At 41.4% G+C, this 21,213-nt stretch overlaps 1 protein-coding gene across 1 annotated transcript; it reads left to right on the top strand.

Moving 5' to 3' along the window:
* The first annotated feature begins 6,127 nt into the window (after positions 1–6,127).
* On the top strand, positions 6,128–7,740 carry LOC126690060 (uncharacterized). The gene is made up of 2 exons (XM_050385196.1): positions 6,128–6,580; positions 6,685–7,740. The coding sequence occupies exons 1-2, from the start codon at positions 6,128–6,130 to the stop codon at positions 7,738–7,740; spliced, it is 1,509 nt and encodes a 502-aa protein (XP_050241153.1).
* The last annotated feature ends 13,473 nt before the right edge of the window (positions 7,741–21,213 follow it).

Raw genomic sequence — 21,213 nt, 5'->3', positions numbered from 1 at the left:
AAAAGCGATGTTTTTTATTTTTGTTTTATTGGCGGGAAAATGAAAGATCGTGCCTGCCAATTTGTTGATCCCAACCCATAAATGAATAAATATTTTGCGCGGGTATTTGAATAAGATTTAGGGATGGTTGGGTAATGGATATCCAACCTTACCCGATCTAATTATTCTGGGTAATATCCAGTTCTTAATAGAAAGAAGGTAATTGGGTAGGGTTTGGATATAAACAAAATATTTTGGGTAAGGTTTGGATATTACCCATTTACGCATTATTATCCATTTAACTAATTAGATCTAACTCAAACTCAACTCAACCAAATTATTATAGATAAACCTCAACTCACCCAATAATCAAAATTACTAAATTACCCATAAAACTTGAAAATGACCAAATTATTCATAAAATCCTCTAAAATTGCCGAAATGCACTCTAAACCTATAAAATGACCAAAATACCCCCAAAATCTAAAATTTTCCAAAATATCCCAAAAACATAAAAAAAAATTACCAAAACACCCCGACCGAAAACTAAAAATTACCAAAATACCCCAAAAACCTAAAAAATGACCGAAAAACCACCGAAACCTAAAAATTACCAAAATACCCTTTAAACCTAAAAAATGACCGAAACACCCCTGAAACATAAAAAATTACCGAAATACCCCCCTATAAACTTAAAATTACCAAAATACCCTCTAAACCTAAAAAATGATCAAAATACCTCCGAAACTTAAAAATTACCAAAAAAAACCCCCCGAAACATTAAAAAAAATTATTGAAACACCCATGAAGCCTAAAAAATGACTGAAATACTCCTGAAACATAAAAAATTACCGAAATACTCCCTGTGGGGTCAAAGAATTTGACAACCCCGGCCCACCTCATACTAGGCCCAAGGCCTACGCCGAGGAGGAAGAAATGGCCGAGGACGAATAAAGAAGGCCCAAATGGCCTAGAAACATCGCCGAGGACAATCGTGTCCTCGGCCAATCCAGATCCTAGTAGGGAAGAACAGCCTGTCATCAACGGCAACCTCCCAGGGCGTCCCAAGAAAAAGGACAAGTACTGTAGGACAGCCACAGGGGCATGGTGTAGGAACAATTCAAGGAGAAACTGTCACCTCCGCATTAAATGCCCACAACTAACGTTTTGGCCACATTAATGAGGAAATGACCCCTGAACAGTGTGGTCTTGATTGTTACAACTCACTAAAGGTTTGGAAAGGTGGCTGATGGGACAAGCACTCGAGTAATGACCTACATGGTCAACAGATGGAGGGCCAAAATCGACTAGAGAGGGATATATAATGCGAGAAATCCTCTAGGAAATGGGGCAGAAAAAAAGAAAGGAGAGGACGGGAGCAATTTGCATGATCTTGGAAACCTTTGTAACCTAGCACCGAAGAAAGAAGAAGAACACTAAGTCCCTCAGACAAAGTGCCCGAGGACAGAATTTCATACTTTAGTCTATATCCTTGTTATTCAATCCATACATAACCGTGTCTAGTTGTTGTAATCCTGACTAAGTCCTAGTTCTTAAACTCATTCTCTATAAATTTATTGTATTGGGCTAGTTGGGCTTGAGTCCATTCATCCAATAGAAGAAGTGCTTGAATCCAGTCCCTACAATTGGCGCCGTCTGTGGGAAGAACTTGTGTGTTAGTAAGGGCAACAATTAAGCATGGTAGGATCAGGCCCTCATCAAGCAAGCTCCCATCAGCCAGAACCGGCTAGATTTCCTAACCCTAAACGTGATCGTAATGAAGAAAATGGAAGGTTTCGAGAGGAAAGTGTACACACCACTCAAACCAGCAAAAGCTATTCTCGTGTGGGCAGTCATGTGCTCCAAAGACAAAATAAAAACCGGGCCATGCAACCAGAAGAAGTTAGGAGTCATGTATCCCAGAAACAGAACAATAAGCAGGTCAAGCAACGAGAGATAGACGATTTAAAGAGAAAGCTGCGCCATACACAATGAAGGCGATCTCATTCTAGGCCTGACATATCCTCCGATGATGAAAGTGATGATGGCTATAGGTAAAGATCAAGGACTCCCCCAAGTGAGACATTTTCTCACGAAGAAAAGCACTACCGGAGACGTAAGCGTAAAAGCCCATCTCCTAGGGGCTTGGGAAACGATGCCATGAGTAGGGTATTGGATCAACTCTCCAAGTCACCTTTCACGCACCACATAGAAGGGGCTACATTTCCTTGAAGATTCCAGCAGTCAACCTTCGCCATTTACAACGGCAAAACAGACCCCGTGGAGCATGTGAGTCAGTTCAACCAAAGGATGGCTGTCCACTCTAAAAACGAGGCACTGATGTGCAAGGTTTTCCCGTCTAGCTTGGGACCAATGGCGATGAGGTGGTTCAATAGCTTAAAGATGAATTGCATAGATTCATATAGGCAACTAACCCAAGCCTTTGGCTCCCGTTTCATTACAAACAGCATAGCTCCTCGGCCTTTGAGTGCTTTGTTGTCGTTATCCATGCATGATGTAGAAACTCTAAAGGCCTACTCAGACAAATATTGGGAGACGTATAACGAAATGGACGACAATTTCGACGATGTCGCCATCAGCACCTTCAAAAGCAGTCTTCCAGCCAAGCACGACTTGAGAAAGTCTCTAACTGGCAAGCCCGCCACCAGCATGCGCCAAATGATGGATCAGATCGATAAGTATAAGGCGAAAAACACATTTTGGTCCCTACATTTTCAGCCGATTTCCGTTTTAGTCCCTAAGTTTTTTTTTTACCGCTTTTAGTCCCTCTCCTGAAAAACGTTTCCATTTTAGTTCCTGCCGTTACATCAGAAACGGATATTACAGACGTGGCAAACAGCAAAGTTAAATAATAATAAACTAATGTCAACGTGGCCTAAATTAATAATAAAAAATATTTTTTAATGCCACATCAGCATCTAAATTAAAAAATTTAATTTATTAATTTTAACTAAATAAAAAAAATTAAAAACAGAATTAAAAACTAAAACTCTTATGAATTGAGATCTAAGTGTGCCTTGAACAAGAACAACAAGAACACAAACCCAGATTCAAGAACACAAACCCAGAAATTATTAAAAAAAAAAAAAAAAACTAATCAAAGCCAGAAATTCCAATCTCAAAGCCAACCCACAACCACCAAAATAAAACCCACAACAACCCAGGCAAAGAAAATCAACCCACATCACCAAGCTCCAAAACCTTTGGTCCAACCTCCAATCCCACATCGACCCACAAGATTTCCAAGCCGCACTTATCATCTTCCTCGGCGACTACTGTGACCGTGGACCCCACACCCGCCAGGTCATCGACTTCCTCATCTCCTTGCGCTCCTCGTAGCCGAACCAGACCCACGTGTTCTTGTCCGGAAACCACGACTTCGCCTTCGCAGCGTTCCTCGGCTTGTTGCTGAAGCCACTTGATGGGTCCCACTTCTCGGAAGGTTGGAGAGAGTACGAGGATAACGAGGAGAGAGAAGGTTGGTATAAAGGTGATGGGTACGAGGATATGCACTTGCAAGGTAGGAGATGGAGTGGGACTATTAAGGAAAAGTTTAACGTTGCTAAAGGGATTGAGTATAAAGGCTCTATCTACGATGCTGGAACCACTTTTGAATCCTATGATGTTCCTCATGGATCTTCTGGTACGTAATGTATGGAAAAGATCTCTTTTTTTGGGATTTGATTGGGTGTAGGGAAATGGGGTGTATTTGATTTGTTTGGCTCTTGGTTATCTAATGCGATGTGGGTTTGTTGTGTTTTGCGTGTTATGGTTCTTTGATTTGGTTTTGGCTGTGGGTTGATTTTCTTGGCCTGGGTTATTGTTGATTTTATTTTGGTGGTTGTGGGTTGGCTTTGAGATCGGAATTTCTGGCTTTGGTTAGTTTTTTATTTTTTTTAAATAATTTCTGGGTTTGTGTTCTTGGATCTGGGTTTGTGTTCTTGGATCTGGGTTTGTGTTCTTGTTGTTCTTGTTCAAGGCACACTTAGATCTCAATTTATAAGATTTTTAGTTTTTAATTCTGTTTTTAATTTTTTTTATTTAGTTAAAATTAATAAATTAATTTTTTTAATTTAGATGCTGATGTGGCATTAAAAAATATTTTTTATTATTAATTTAGGCCACGTGGACATTAGTTTATTATTATTTAACTTTGCCGTTTGCCACGTCTGCAATATCCGTTTCTGATGTAACAGCAGAGACTAAAATGGAAGCGTTTTTCAGGAAAGGGACTAAAAGCGGTAAAAAAAAACTTAGGGACTAAAACGGAAATCGGCTGAAAATGTAGGGACCAAAATGTGTTTTTCGATTAAGTATAGACGAGTGGAGGAAGACCAGCTGCAAGGTAGAGGAAAAGAGAAGGTTATCCCTCAGGAGGGGACGGATTTCAGGTCGGACCGATATAACAGCAACCGTCCAAGGAGGGATTTCGTAGGACAATCTGGAGTAACCAACACATAGACTGTCAATGCTGTATTTCAAGAACCAGTACATCAGGTGTTGGAAAAAATCAAGAACGAGCCACACTTTAAGTGGCCGAATAAGATGGCGGGAAAGTCCACGAGGCGCAATCAAAACTTTTATTGCTAATACCACCAGGACTACGGGCATACCACGGAGAACTGCAGGAACCTTTGGAACTATCTGGACCAGCTGATTCGAGAAGGAAAGCTGAAACACCTCCTGCATCATCCCAATAGTCATCAAGGCCAAATCCATCAGGAACCCCAGAGAGATACTACCTTAAGGCCACCCGTAGAGATGATCAATGTAATCCTGGCCGCGCCAGGAAGAACAAGCACGCGCCCCTCACGAGTGTTATCTGTGGCTCGGCGGCCTACCGAGGAAACCCAGCCAGAACCGAAGAAGGCCAGAATGAACTTTCATCCAATATTGAGTTTTTCAGAAAAAGACAAGATCAAAACCATCCAGCCCCACGATGATGCGCTGTTGATCACTCTCAGAATCGGGGACTATGATGTGAAAAGAGTGATGGTGGATGGTGGCAGTGGAGCCGAGATTATGTACCCCAACCTTTACAAGGGGCTGGGGTTAAAACCGGAAGATTTGATGCCCTACAACTCTCCTCTAATGAGTTTTGACGGGAAGCTTGTCATTCCAAAGGGCATGATCAGGCTACTCATCTAGGCCGGCCCAGAGATAGTGGAGGTGAACTTTATCGTGGTGGACATCTACTCTCCCTACACAGCCATCGTCAGCAAGCCGTGGCTCCATACCTTAGGGGTTGTTGCTTCCTCATTGCATCAAAAGGTGAAATTCCCGTCAGGGGACCAAATTCTTGAAATCTGTGGCTGCCAATCCACGGCAAGGCAGTGTGTGGGGGCCGCCATCTCACATCGGCTCGATGCGGAGTCCTCGATATCTGCTGAAAAGAATTTATAGCAATCAAGGGCCCCGGTTTCGCCTCCAGATACAGTTGTCGAGGAGGTGAAATGCGAAGATCTAGAGGAGGTGGTTATTGGTGGTGACCTGGAGAAGTTCTTTCGGGTAGGGGCTCAGCTGCCTCTTCAGGAGAAGGAGGAGTTAATTGAGTTTCTCGAAAGGAATATTGACGTATTTGCATGGGATGCTTGCGATGCTCCCGAGAATAATCCAGCCTTCATCTGTCACCATCTCAATGTCAACCCGTCCATCACTCCTAAGAAGCAGCCGCCTCGTCGCCCATCAAGAGAGCACGCCGATGCGATTAGGGACGAAGTGGCGAAGCTTAAGCGTGCAGGGGCTATCAAAGAGGTTTTTTACCCCGAATGGTTGGCCAACACCGTGGTGGTCAAGAAGAAAAATGGGAAATAGTGAGTTTGTGTGGACTTCACGGACCTAAATAAAGTATGCCCAAAAGACCCGTTCCCTATGCCTTGGATAAATCAGCTGGTGGATGCAACAACAGGCCATTCTCGGATGAGCTTCTTAGATGCCTTTCATGGCTATCATCAAATACCACTAGCCCTGGAGGATCAGGAGAAGACAGCCTTCGTAACACTAACTGGGAACTATCACTACAAGGATGTCGTTTAGTCTGAAAAACGCAGGGTCCACTTATCAAAGGATGATGACGAGAATGCTCGAGCCGTAGTTGGGCAAGAGCATCAAAATCTATGTCGATGATATGGTGGTGAAGAGTAAAGTGGTGTCCGAGCATTTAGGAGACCTCGGCAGCACCTTTGGTGTCTTAAGGAAGCATAAGCTACGCCTAAATGCTTCCAAATGCTCATTTGGCATGGGATCAGGCAAGTTTCTGGGCTACATGGTTACTCATAGGGGAATTGAGGTTAACCCCAACCAGATCAAGACTATAAATGATCTAAAACCACCGCAAAACACCAAGGAGGTTCAAAAGCTTACTGGGATGGTCGTAGCCCTAAATCGATTCATTTCTAGGTCGGCGGATAGATGTAGACCGTTCTTTCTCTTGATCAACAAGTGGAAAGGGTTTGAGTGGTCCGAGGACTATATTGTGGTCTTCCAAAAACTCAAGGAATACCTATCTCGGCCACCTATCATGTCCAGTCTTGAGACTGATGAAGTCCTATATGCATATATTGCTATGGCCCCTCATGCTGTGAGCTTGGTGCTAATATGAGATGACAATGGCCTTCAAAAGCCAGTCTATTAGTGAGCAAGTTGCTGCATGAAGCTGAGGTCAGATACTTACCCCTGGAAAAGGCCATACTAGCATTGGTCCATACTACGCGAAAGCTTCCCCATTATTTCCAAGCCCACACAGTGGTTGTTCTAACCCAACTACCCTTGAAGTCCGTATTTCGAACCGCTGATTACACTGGAAGGATTGCCATATGGAGCACAATCCTAGGAGCTTTTGAGATCAAGTACCTGTCTCGGACCGCCATAAATGGCCAGGTCCTAGTTGAGTTGGTGGCCGAATTTGTTGAATCACCAGTAAAAACTGTAGCAGAGGAGTACAACATGGATGAGAAATCGGTTGGGGTAATCTTTACGCTAGGACCCCCATGTTGGAAGGTGTACGTTGATGGCGCATCAAATCAAAGGGGATCCAAAGTGGGGCTAGTCCTAATATCCCCTAAGAATACTATCATAAAGAAATCCCTGAGACTTGGGTTCTCGGCCACGAATAACGAAACCGAGTATGAGGCCTTGTTGCAAGGAATGGCCATGGTGCAGAAAATGGGAGGAAAAGCAGTGGAGATGTTCTCGGACTCGAGACTAGTAGTGGGCCAGGTAAAGGGAGAGTTAGAAGCCAGAGACACAAGGATGCAAGAGTACTTAAGTCAGGTCAAACGCTTGCAGTTAGACTTCAATCTTTTGAGCTTGTCACACGTCTCTAGAAGTGGAAACACTCATGCAGATTCATTGGCCACGCTTGCTACCTCCTCGGCAGGGGGTTTGCCTCTAATTGTTCTTGTCAAGCATCTAGATAGAGCAAATGAAGTAGCAAAGGGCATGGTCCATATCCATGAGGTTAGAGTGGGTCCTAGCTGGATGGACCCTATAGTGAGGTTCCTTAAAGATTATGTCCTGCCCGAGGAGAAATCAGAAGCTGAAAAAATACGAAGAAACGCCCCTAGGTTCTGGTTGTCCGAGGATCACAAATTGTATAAGTGCTCCTATTCTGGGCCATATTTACTGTGTATTCACCCAGAAGCATCGGAGTTGCTGCTTGAAGAGCTGCACGAATGGATTTGTAGGAGTCACACAGGAGGAAGATCTCTGTCGCACCGAGCCATTACCCAGGGATATTAGTGGCCGGGGATGCAAAAGGAATCCCTGGAATATGTTAAGAAGTGTGACCAGTGCCAAAGGTTCGCTCCAAATATTCATCAGCTAGGAGGGGTGCTCAACCCTTTGTCCAGTCCATGGCCGTTCGCCCAGTGGGGCCTAGATATTGTAGGCCATTTCCTAAAGGCAACAGGAAATAAGAGATATCTGCTGGTCGGCACAGATTACTTCACCAAATAGGTCGAAGCTGAGCCATTGGTGAACATCAGAGATGTGGATGCTAAGAAATTCATCTGGAGAAACATTGTTACACGATTCGGGGTCCCTCGTACCTTCATTTCAGATAATGGACTCCAATTTGACAGCAAGGCCTTCAAAAGATACTGTTGCAAGCTGGAGATCACTAACAGGTACTCAACCCCAGCTTATCCTCAAGGAAATGGGTAGGTCGAGGCTGTCAACAAGGTCATAATCAATGGGCTTAAAATGAGACTGGATGACGCCAAGGGAAGATGGGTAGAAGAGCTACTGCACATCTTATGGACTTATCGGACTACACCACGGCAGTCAACAGGGGAGACACCTTTTGCCATGACCTATGGGGCTGAGGTTGTTATCCCTCTAGAGGCAAACTTCCCAACGCTGAGGACGAACTCTTTCACCCCGGACAGTAATGATGAAGTACTGGGGAAGAACCTAGATCTGATCGACGAACGAAGAGAAAAGGCAATGATCCAGTTGGCCTATTACCACCAGAAGCTCAAGTAGGGATATGATGCCAATGTGAAGCTTAGACCGCTAGCACCAGGGGACATAGTGTTGAGGAAAGTTGTGGGTGCTGCCAAGAACCCATCCTGGGGAAAGCTTGGACCCAATTGGGAAGGATCATACCAAATTACTTCAGTAGTAGGAATAGGAGCATACTACTTAGAAGACTTAGATGAAAAAGCTGTACATCGTCCATGGAATGTAAATAACCTGAGAAGGTATTATTATTAACAAAAGCATTTCTCTAGTTTAAATTTTAAGTCTATCATGATTATATGTCTATCTTGAAGTACTAGACAGAACTAAGGTCTTGCATGGTCCTCAGACTCAAACCTATGGGGAAACTAGCTACTTCAAGAAAAATCTAAGTACTAGACAGAACCAAGGTCTTGCATGGTCCTTGGACTCAAACTTATGGGGAAACTAGCTACTTCAAGAAAAATCTAAGTACTAGACAGAACCAAGGTCTTTCATGGTCCTCAGACTCAAACCTATAGGGAAACTAACTACTTCAAGAAAAATCTAAGTACTAGACAGAACCAAGGTCTTGCATGGTCCTCGGACTCAAACCTATGGGGAAACTAGCTACTCCAAAACAAATCTAGGTACTAGACAGAACCAAGGTCTTGTATGGTCCTCGGACTCAAACTTATGGGGAAACTAGCTACTTCAAGAAAATCTAAGTATTAGATAGAACCAAGGTCTTGCATGGTCCTTGGACTCAAACCTATGGGGAAACTAGCTACTCCAAGAAAAATCTATGTACTAGATGAAACCAAGGCCTTGCATGGTCCTCGGACTTAGACCTATGGGGAAACTAGCTACTTCAAGATTCATAAAAGTTGCGAATATGGCCTAAGTACACACTCGGTACCTCAAATCATATACTCAGCCCCTGCCCCCTAAAAATGTGGGTAAACGCAAACTAAGCGTCCCCTTAATGCCGGTGAGTTAGAATTTAATGTTTTAATTTCAAATATGATACGTACATAGCCATTCTTACCCATTAGGATAACCAATTCATGAGACACAAGGTTCACAGTAATAACAATAGCAGTAATGACAATAAACACATAATGTAAAAAAAAAAAAAAAAAAAAAAAAAAAAAAAAAAAAAAAAAAAAAAAAAAGAAAGGAATTTCATACATTTAGTCTAAAAATTTAATTACAATGATTCCAATGTCCTTAAAACAAACCAAAAAAAAAAAAAAAAAAAAAACTAACTAAAAAACTAAATTAGAACTAATACAAAAGTTAGCCGGGTCGCCTACTTCTTCAACTTGACCCCTTCCTTAGGGAGCTGAGCAGGAGTGACCTCAGGACCTTTGGAGACATCACCCGGGGGAACGGTCTGAAGGGGCTGAACCAAGAGAGCTAGCTCCTCGACATGAGGGGCCTAAGCACTAGCTATAGACTCGGCAGCCTCCTAGGGCGCTTCAGGATTCAAACTTCCATGTGTTTCTGTCGCCCTAAGAAGCTCACCCGCCTCAGGCCGAGCAGTCTCAGCCTCCTCTGGATCACTTTCAGCCTCGGAGCTGATAGGGGCAGTCTCTCAGATGGCTGGAGGGTAGTATACATTCTCCACCTTCCATAGATCGGATGAAACCTTAACCCCAGCTTGTTTGAGGGCTTCATTCCAAACCTGGGAGTAGTAGAGCCTACATACTCCAGGGACTTGAGCCTTAAGAGTGGCCTGGGTCTCAGCCACTCCCAAGTCATAAGCCTCCTCCTCGGCTTTCTCCTTGGAGCTCTCGACCTCTTTCCTAGCGAATTATGCCTCTGTCTTAGCCCTCAAAGCTTCGTCCCTAGCCCACTCTGCAACATTCTTGGCTCCTTCCGCCTCAGCCAGCTTCTTCTTTAAATCAACGATTTGCTCCTTAGCAATTTTCAGCTAATCTTCAGTTTCAAGTAGGCGCTTTGTCCGGCTTTCGGCCTGTCTCTGAGAGTTGGCTAGGCTTGATTCGGCACTGTCCCTAGCCTTGGTCACCTCCTTCAGCTCCTCCCTTGCCTTCGAGAGATCAGCCTCGGAGTTTTTGAGGGTTCGCACAGCATCCAAGCGCTTGTCATGCTCGAGCTCCAAGGACCTGCTCTACTCCTTAGCATCCTCCTCTAGCCTATAAGTGGCCTGGACGGCCTGCCAATTGGAACAAACACACGGTAAGTTGGAAACCAAGGAATAAAGATCAACGGAGTCACGTGTACTAGAAACCTTACCATGCTTAGGTATCTCTTGATGTTGAGAAAGACCTCTTGCCTCCTCAAATTCCCCAGCTCGGCCATATCAATGGGGAGCACATGGACCACTTTGACGTGTCGACCACATAAGTGCCTTCACCCCCTAAGGGAGGCGTTGTCCATCAACGGCTCCCCGTGGAGCATTGGGGCAGGAAGCCAAGCTTGGGGCACGGATTGAGCGTCGACCTCTTTTTCCTAGCCGTGGTGCCCAATCTTTAATTTCTTTGAAGCTCGTGGGGCTTCATATTCCTCCCAAGAGGAGCGAGATTTCGCCCCATCCATGGGCTCCTTGCCTTTGGCAGCCCTCTTCCTTTTTGGATCGGTGGGCTCGGGCTAAAGAGGCAGAGTCGATTGGGGGGGAGGAGGAAGTCTGGATCGTGGAGATGATGGCTATAATTGGGCGGAAGATGACCTGGTCTAGGTAGGCTGAGGCTAGGGTGGAGGAGGAGGAAGCTTGGATTGTGACTTCCCCGGTGCATTCTTCCTCGGTTGGCCCTCAATTAGGTCGAATAGGCTGGTCGGGGGTTTTCTCTTAAAGCCCATTTCAGCCTGAGAAGATGTCCCAACTGATAGGAGATCCGCTTCGGTTAAATCGGGGTCGCCTAAGTCACCAAAGGGATCCTCGGATAGACTAATTTGGTCAAATACACCAAATTCTTCCTCAAATGGACCCAAATCACCCTCGGCCTCCGTTGATTAGTGGGATGAAGAAGGGCCTGCCAACGGGATGCCTTCCGGGACAGGAGATCCTTTGGGAAGCAAAAACCCGTGCTCTACTACGGTGATTTGTTGAAGCCGAGGATCGTTAGTTCTAATCAAGTGCTTCGGAGCGGGGAACGATTTCTGGATTGGATCGTACCCTAGGATCTTGTGAGTGGCCCTGACTTGGTTGTCAGTTTTGTTTACAAAAACCGCCGCTTTGAGAATAGTTTCTAAATCTCCCCGGTTGACCAGGTGAAAGTGTCGTTCAAAGGTGTGTGGATCTGCAAAAAGAAAACATGTTCATATTAGTAATCGAACAGTGCAAATTATGATGGCACAAAAGATTAGCCCTCTCCTACTCTCGATACCCCACCTGGTTCCCCTTCCTTTGTTGGGCAATGAAGGCCGTCATGCCACTCCACAGACACAATGAGAAAGTCCTTGTTTAACCTTTTGCTGGTCTCAGGGAGCCACTGAATAAGCCGAACCTTATCGTCCCTCGTCTTCATATAGTAGGATTTACCCTTCAGGTTTTGGAGGTTATAGCACCAGTTTACATCGTGATGGGTTAACCTTAGCCCCATTTTCTCGTTTAAAACATCCACACAACCCAGGATCCTAAACACGTTGGCAGCGCACTGGGTGGGAGCTAATTGGAAATGCCTAAGGTAATCCCTCATCACTGGCCCCATAGGGATCCTCACCCCACCTTCTATAAAGGTGATTAGGGGAATCACCACTTCACCCTCTTGCCTCCTAAAATGCCACTCCCCTTCCTCACAATACCTCAAACCTACATTAGGGGGTATCTTATAATCGGCGATGAATTTTTCCATCGCCTCTTCGGACTCAACCAACTTTTTTAATTTACCCATCCCTAGAAACGGCTAAAAGACTCAAGGAAAGACGAAAGAAGGAGAGGAGTAAGAGGAAAAGAAATTTAGAAGAGAGAAAACGCGAGTTAGAGAGAGAAGAAAACTTACAAAAATGAGGAAAAGCTCCTCAGACAGGCTTTTTATGCTGGAGAGAGAGAAGTGAGTTTGGCTGGAGATTTGACTGAACTCAGGATATGTGCACAAGAACTCTTGAGTGCAAAAGTAAAGAGACGAATCGGTTCAAATGGGTATTTATACCTCCAATTAAAAATAACCATGCGGGTTTTCCCGCCCATAAAGTTAAAGAAATCCCCACTGTTAAATTACCATCACACCGTTGAACGTGGGGAGCATTGAGCCACCAGAATTTAATTAGGGCGCGCTCTATATACCAAAGCACCAGGAACAAGCCTTAGACAAGGGAAAAGGCTCTGGCACTGACGGAGGACAAGACTTGACAAGCCATGATAAAGGCCCGAGGACACCAAAATTCGAGGAGTTGGACAATAGGATTTTGAGGGGCTATTGTGGGGTCAAAGAATTTGACAACCCCGGCCCACCTCATACTAGGCCCAAGGCCCACGCCGAGGAGGAAGAAATGGCCGAGGATGAATAAAGAAGGCCCAAATGGCCCAGAAACATCGCCGAGGACAATCGTGTCCTCGACCAATCTAGATCCTAGTAGGGAAGAACATCTCGTCATCAACGGCAACCTCCCAGGGCGTCCCAAGGAAAAGGACAAGTACTGTAGGACAGCCACGAGGGCATGGTGTAGGAACAGTTCAAGGAGAAACTGTCACCTACGCATTAAATGCCCACAACTAACGTTTTGACCACATTAATGAGGAAATGACCCCTGAACAATGCGGTCTTGGTTGCTGCAACTCACTAAAGGTTTGGGAAGGTGGTTGATGGGACAAGCACTCGAGTAGTGACCTGCATGGTCAACAAATGGAAGGCCAAAATCGACTGGAGGGGGATATATAATGCGAGAAATCCTCTAGGAAAGGGGGCAGAAAAAAAGAAAGGAGAGGACGGGAGCAATTTGCATGATCTTGGAAACCTTTGTAACCTAGCACTGAAGAAAGAAGAAGAACACTAAGTTCCTCGGACGAAGTGCCCGAGGACAGAATTTCATACTTTAGTCTATATCCTTGTTATTCAATCCATACATAACCATGTCTAGTTGTTGTAATCCTGACTAAAACCTAGTTCTTAAACCCATTCTTTATAAATTTATTGTATTGGGCTAGTTGGGCTTAAGTCCACTCATCTAATAGAAGAAGTGCTTAAATCCAGTCCCTACATTCCCCATAAACCGAAAATTACCGAAATACCCTCTAAACCTAATAAATAACCGAAATACCCCTGAAACTTAAAAAATTACCAAAAAAACCCCGAAACATTAAAAAAAATTATTGAAACACCCACAAAGCCTAAAAAATGACCAAAATATCCCTAAAACCTAAAAAATGACCAAAACACCCCCAAAAACTAAAAATTACCAAAATAACCCGTAAACCTAAAAAATTATCGAAAGACCATTGAAACCTAAAAAATGACCAAAATACCCTCAAAACCTAAAAATGACCAAAATACCATCAAAACCTAAAAAATGATCGAAATACCCCCGAAACATAAAAAATTACCGAAATACCCCTTGAAACTTAAAAATGACCAAAATAACTCCCATAAACTTAAAATTACCAAAATACCCTCTAAATTAAGAATGGCAATTGGACAGGATAGTTGGGTTTTGAGTCGGGCCTGTTGATCCCAACCCATAAATGAATAAATACTCATTGTTCACTTTTATAATTTAGGGGCAGGACGAACCAAGCTTGGACTCCCCAAATTTTTTTTTTTTTTTTTTTAAATATAAGTATATATATATATATATATATAAGTATTACTTTTAGCAATTTTATTTTGTAAAATTACACTTTAATCCCATAATCGTATCATTGGTACCTAGTGAGGTTACCCATTGTTGAGGGGAAAATTTTGATGTTTCCAAATAAAATATGGGGTAGCCAAGCTGAAACTTGATGATGGGCTATTGAAATAAAGTCCAAAGGATTTCGGTGTCATGTAAGCCCGCCCAAGCAAGAGATAGAGGTTGCACCTTGACAAGAAAACAACAATAAAGCCCAATAAACACGTTACTATTGTTAGTTTGTTATATTATTAGTCCTCTTACAGCATCATAGTTCAAATCAGTCCTCCAGCGGTAGGGTAAATTATATTCAATTATTAAATAAATTTAATAAAGCATTAACTTCAGGAAATTCTTGTGTATTTTGTTCAATAGGGTCCACAATACTCTCAACCATCATTACATTAATATGAAGAAAAAATTCCAAAAAGTCTCAAATACATTATAGCCTCCCATAGTAAAACAACAAGTAAATATTAGTGGCTGCATAATGATGAAAAAGGAGTTATTTGACATGGTATGAAGGGAGAGAGAGATCCCAACTCAGTGCAGCAAGTATTAAACTAAGATTTTGGTGAGTATGTGTGCATAAGGCATGAATGGGGTAATGTGGACTGTTTTGAGTGAGTGTAATAGGATTAATACTAAGATTAAGGTTTTAGTGAGTGGTGGGCTGTTTGTGACTAATTGGAAGACATTTATGAGCTGTAATTGTGTAGAGGGGGGAAAGGAATATTTGAGGTTAGGTGAGTGTGGCCTAGGAGGAATGAGTGGTGAGCTTGCGGAGAGCTAAACCATAAACAAAATGGCAAACAAATCAAGAGTTTTAGAGGGAGTGGTTGTCCCCTAGTGGGCTGAGGTGTTTATGTTTTTATAATGGAGCTTTAGAGAAGCATGAATTAACAAGAATCCAAAAAAACGTAGGACTAATCAGAGGTAGTGAATCAAGGTTAATCTTCCTGGGATTTTTGGTCAAAAGTAGGAGATTTACTTTAGGGGCTGCCTTGCTTCTTTGGGTAATGATGGGATTTTAGAGTGTTTTGCATTAAATGTCAGGATTTTTGGGGCTAAGCTTAATCAATGTGATTAAGGCGTGTATCAAGAACGAATCCTAATGCTGCAACTGAAATTTGGACCTCCAAGAAGTAAGATTTAACACCCCAAGCTAGGTGTCAAGCTCTAAGTCCACTTCAAGGAGTTCCGCTGGAGATCCCTTTATGCCCTCCAAACTACATGTTCCCAATTTTCCCCCTTTAGGATTCATGGGCTTGGCACATGAATCACATCTTGAATGTTTTTAGCATTTATAGCATTGATTTGTTGAGGTTTGGACAATTTGGTTTCAACTCCCCTTCCACTGGAGGTATAGTCTTGAGGAAGATGATGGAGTTTCATCATCCTTTAGACTTCAGCTGATATGACAGCCCTCTGACATTGTTCATGTCAGGTATGGGGTGGCAGAAAACTGATGGGATAGAGTTGATTTGAAAGAGTCTAAGTCTAAGAAGCCTACCCTATCTAAGGACAAGACACATGATAAGCCTGCATGGGTTTGTCACTTTTGTGGAAAGTCTGGACACATTCGTCCAAACTGTTACAAGCTGCAAGCTACAAAGAGAGCAAACAAACCAAAAGTACCTGTGCCTCAAGCACAAGATCCTATAGTACTTATTGGTGAATTGGTAAAGGCTTTAAACCTTTATTCCAATCCTGGAGTTGGTAATCATTCTCATGTGAATAAGAACTCCAATGCTCATGGTGCATCTAAAATGTTTTGGATGCAAAAGACTCGAACTAATTGAGTCTTTCTGACATGGTCCTTGTGCTTCATTGCTCTACCCTTTGTGACCATTGTTCTTTGGTTTTGTTGCGTTTTTGTTTTCTAGGATTTGCATTGCATAACATTCATGCATTTCATTCTAAGTTTTTTTTATTAAAAAAAAAGGAAGAAAAAGGAAGCAAATTTTGTTTTGTACTATTCTTCTTGGTTTTTGAGAACAAGGTTGGTCAATTTATTTTCACATAACATGTCTTTTGTACCTTGTTTAGTTTTGATGAGCTTACTTATTGCACTTTACTAGTTGAACCTTTGTAGTGCATGTTGTGTGGGAAAGATGTTTATGGTTTTTTATTACACTGTTTTAATCTTGAAGTCACATGTTTTTGAATGTTAGACTTGAACTTTTAGAGAAAGGCATAAATAACCATCTCACCACTATTCACTAGCCAATCATGAACACCTTAGTGCATATCATAAGATTTTGTGCTCGAGAAAGTGTAGCACATGCACAAAAAGAACATAAGGTGAAGCCTCGGTTTAAATTGCTTAATTCTTAAAATCAAAATTGGTGTGTACTATTAGGCTTGATGCCAAACTCACATGACTTAAAATTGATATGTATATTATGAGGCATAAATTCAAGAAACTTACATGATTGCAAGCTTATGATCTAGGAGATGTAGGAGTTATATGATATAACTCTTTAGGTAATAGTCTCTTTTAAATTCTTTGTGATGAATTTTGTAGACTTTGTGATTGATTGCTATTCACATATCACCTCACATGTATCTCAAGGTTTTGCTAGTTGCACACATTACACGAGTTACTCTTTGCTAAACTTTGTACATGTTATTGTGTGTGTTTATGGTCTGACCAACCAAGTTTTGCAAATACTTTGAATTTTGTGCAAAATTAATTTGTTGCTTGAAAATTTGTGGAGAATGCAAGAAATTTTGTTTTTGGGAATTTGGGCTTAAAATTCTTGTTTTGAAAATCATATCATCTCATACTCATGCATTTTGTTCTTAAATTTCAATGCTTTGAGTTGATTCTAAATGTTTTTTTTAAAAAAAAAAAACTGTGTTTTTCCTCAAATTTGGTGAGCCTCTGCCCATTTCGATCGATCCATTCTGTTTTTCGATCGACCTAAAATTTTTAATTATGTTAGAGAGAGCCTCTGTCTGTTTCGATCGATCGAAACTGTTTTTCGATTGATTGAACTCTTTTCAAATTGTTTTGATAGAGTCTCTGTCTGTTTCGATCAATCGAGGTTGTTTTTCGATCGATCGAAACTCGTAAAACATGTTTTTTTTTAAAAGGTCAGAATGTTTTTTTCAAAAGGTACTTTTTCAAAAATTTTCAACCTTTTCTCTCTCTTCGACTTGGCTAAGGCTCCACCAAAGATTTTTTGTCGTTTTCTTCCGAGATTTTTGCTAGGTTTTTGTCCTTCAAGGTCGGTAAGTCTCTTTTGCCCTTCCTTTTGCATTTTATTTCATGTTTTCATACATTGTATTGGGTATTTTCGGCACTTTCTATATTTTGGGGTTTTTGATGATTCAAACCTGTTTTGGTAAAATTGATCAATAGGTTTTTGTTCTAGGATGTTATAATCATGATTCTTGTAGTTTAATTTGATCAATTTTGTGGTTTTTGAAAAATTGAAAATTCTAGGGTTTGAAATTGTTCCGAATTAGGGATTTTGTCTAATTGGGTTAAATTGATGAAATTGGCTTGTCAAATTGATGTATTTGGTCATTAATTTTTGAATTCTATCATTTGTGATGATCAATTCGTCAATATTTTTCAAATTGATCAAGTGGTTTTCTAAATTTTGGGGTTTTTGTGTTAATACCTCTATATTCAAGCCAATTTTGTGAATTTGAACTTTTTGGACTTCGTTCACTGCATTAGAACATGCATCATACCATTTAAATTTGTCATGCATCATATAGATTTTAATTCTATATTTTTTTGTGCTAACTTGCAGTCTGCCCTTGGTTTTGTGTTTTGTTCTTTTGCTCTGTGTTTTGGTCCTTATCCTAGCACCATGCCTAGGAAAACTAGAGCCCATAGGACCCCTTCCACTTCCTCTGAGTCTCCTTCTAGGAGTGAGGTGTTTAGGAATGATAGAAGCCGAAAAGCCTTTGAGACCTTGAATAGTAAGCGTAAGATTTGGGCTGAGCGAGCTGTAGTCTTAGATGAGCTTGATCCGGCCATTAGGGTCGATTTTGAGTCTAGAGGTTGGTTGCCTCTCTTAGAGATAGATCATCCACCACCGACCGCCCTGATTAGAGAGTTCTTCTCGAACCTCTCTTGCCACGTCTATGATTCCAACACCTTTGTTAAAAGTTGGATACGAGGTGTTGAGTTCACCATTACCCCTAGGGTAGTGGCTGAGGCTCTTGGGGTGCCGGTTGTTCGGGAGCCTGTCTATCCCTATGATGAGTCACCCTCATTAGATGCAGTCATATCATATATCACTGGGTCATCTATCCGGTGGAGTTCTAATCCTCGAATCACGTCTGCTGAGCTTACCAAGACTGCCTATCTTTTCTTTAGGATAGCATGTCATTTGTTGTGGCCTATTTCTCACTTCCACATCATTCCTCTAGAGCGATGTGTGTTTTTATATGCCTTTATTTCTGGAGCGTCTATCAGTTTTCCTCATTTGTTCCTTCGTTCTTTGAACGAGGTTCATAGGAGTTCTATCGTAAGGTATGCGCTTATTCATCCTATTTTCATTCATAGGATTTTGCTCTTTTTAGGTCTAGATGGTTTCCTGTCTGGTGAGCTTGTGCATGTTCTTGCTCCCATAGGTGCCACTTTTCTTCGATAGAGGGCTGCTCACTTGAGAATTGCTCTTTCACGTCCTAGAGGTGCGTCATCTAGTGGTGTTCCCCCTTCTCCCTTTTCTACAGGTACTGATGCTGTTGAGACATCTAGTGCTGCTACTGCTGATACTGATGTTCTTCCACCGACTGCTTCAGATGATTCAGACATTCGTCGTACATTGGATCATGTCTTGACCGTTCAGGCGGCTCATGAACAGATTTTAGTGGACATGCTCGATGAGATCCGTGCCTTGCGTGCGGAGTTGGCACAGTTTAGACCACCTCCCTTTTGATGATGGATTTTTGTTTGACCTTTGGCATTCCGTCACAAAAAGGGGGAGTACTTTGTAGTGTTTTTGCTTTCAGGGGGAGTTTATTTATTTTGGTTGGAGCTTGTGGAGTTTAGATTGTATCTAGGTGCTTCACTTTGTACTTTACATTTTTAGCTCTCGCCATGTTTTTTGATGGGATATTCATGTTAGGGGGAGTATTATGTTTTGTTGGTACTTTATATGTTTCTTGTTTCAAACTGCTTATTGATTTATATTTATGAGTTATTCATTGATATATGTCTTTATTGTGTGTTGTTTGAAATCAAAAAGTTAATTTATTTACTTGTATTGTTTCCACACATGCGGTTATGCATTTTGTTTAGTGTTTCAGGAAATATACAGGTTGATTCAATTGAGCTACTGTCTACACTTGCAACTGATGGATAGTAGTTAGGATTGAATTTGTTTTATGAGCATTATTTTGTAAAGGGCTTTTTATTTTGTAAACTTTGAGCTTCTAGTTGTGTTTTGTCACGGATTGCCAAAGGGGGAGTTTTTTAGGTTCTAAAGTCTTAGGATTTTATGTATTTAGAACTCTAATTTTTATTGTTGGCAAATCATGATCAAAACAATGTGTTTAGAAGTGTTTTAGATTAGCTCAAAGTTGTGCATTTATGTGAAGTTGGAATCGAGTTAAAGCAGGAAAGCATTGTGCCTTTCGGCCTGGCTCGATCGATCGAAAGACAGGCTCGATCGATCGAAGCTCGAGCAGAATGATTTTCTGCAAATTTTTCCAACTCAGCTCTAAATGTTTTAAAACGTTTTTAGGGTTTCTTATTTGTCCTAAGTATAAAAGGCAAACCCTAGCCATGTTTTAGTGTTGCTCATTATTGCGGTTTGTGTAAATCTCTTGTGAGATCTAGAGGAGTTTTCCTTTACACAAATTTAGGGTTTTCAAGGAGAAGATTTATCTACACCTTGATGATCAATTCAGTTGCTGCCATTAAAGCTTAAAGAAAACACAAGCGGGTGTGCTTGTATCTGGTGGTGAATCCAAGAAAGAAGGAGTCCGTGGATTCGGAGCTTGCACGTGGTCGTGTCAGTAAGTTCTACTGGTTGGTAGCAATAAGAAGTCGAGTGTGGGGGCTTGTAAGTCTTATTCTATGAACTTCGATTATTTCAAGATAGTGGATTCAAGTTTACCTTGAGGATAGCTAGGCTAAATCCTCCCCAGGTTTTTACTGGTTTGGTTTCCTGGGTGATCATATCTTGTGTTATTTATTTTCCGTTGCTTTGCATGATTTGATCTTTGTTATTATGATAACCTAGACTTGTTTAATTGGACTAAGTAACAACTTGGTTAATTACCTAGGTTGATCCAATTGTGTTTTAAGGGGTCTAAAAACTATCAGCATGGATCATGAACAGGCTAGATATTAGCTAAAACTTAACCCATATAGAGAGTTCTTAAGCCTTACTTTTATTTTTGAGAGTATATCTTTGTTTGAACTCTTAAATTTCTCTCATATGGTTCAGTTTTTGTAAAAAATCTCTATATTTTTTGGTTGACTACTAGAAACAATATGGGGAGATATACCATGATCCTACTTATTTTTGTCCTTAAGCATGCTGGTTTATGTGGAATTTTAGGAGATGAGAGCCTAAAGCTATCAATCTTTTGTCACCAGTTAAACAAATATTCAGCCTATCTTTATATTAACCATTGTCACCATCATTTGAGCCATGATAAATACTTCCACAATACCACAAAATATTTTTGTTTATGGGTGTTCTCTTGGGGGTTCAAGTTTTGAGCTATTGATGCATTTAGATACCACCATTGTCTCTCTTTTCTTCCATACAAAAAAATAAATCAAAAAAATCAAAAAAATCAAAAAATCAAAAAGAAGAAGAAGAAGAAGAAGAAGAAGAAGAAGAAGAAGAAAAAGAGAGAGAGAGAGAGAGAGAGAGAGAGAGAGAGAGAGAGAGAAGAAAGATAAAAAATTAAAAAAAAATAAAAAGAAAGAGAAGACATACATAATTAATTAATAAATCATTAGTGTCTTGTACATCTTTCATGTATTTCAAAAGGGTTATA

The sequence above is a fragment of the Quercus robur genome, chromosome 6 (genome assembly GCF_932294415.1).
Source record: "Quercus robur chromosome 6, dhQueRobu3.1, whole genome shotgun sequence".
Taxonomy (NCBI): domain Eukaryota; kingdom Viridiplantae; phylum Streptophyta; class Magnoliopsida; order Fagales; family Fagaceae; genus Quercus; species Quercus robur.
The sequence above is the reverse complement of the archived record's forward strand: the minus strand, read 5'-3'. Positions and strand labels throughout refer to the sequence as shown.

Bases quoted from the DNA above. Each gene is read 5' to 3' on its own strand.
- LOC126690060 (XM_050385196.1), top strand. From the start codon at position 6,128: ATGGTGGTGAAGAGTAAAGTGGTGTCCGAGCATTTAGGAGACCTCGGC. The intron at 6,581-6,684 runs GTGAGCTTGGTG...CCCCTGGAAAAG, and splicing joins TTGCTATGGCCCCTCATGCT to GCCATACTAGCATTGGTCCA.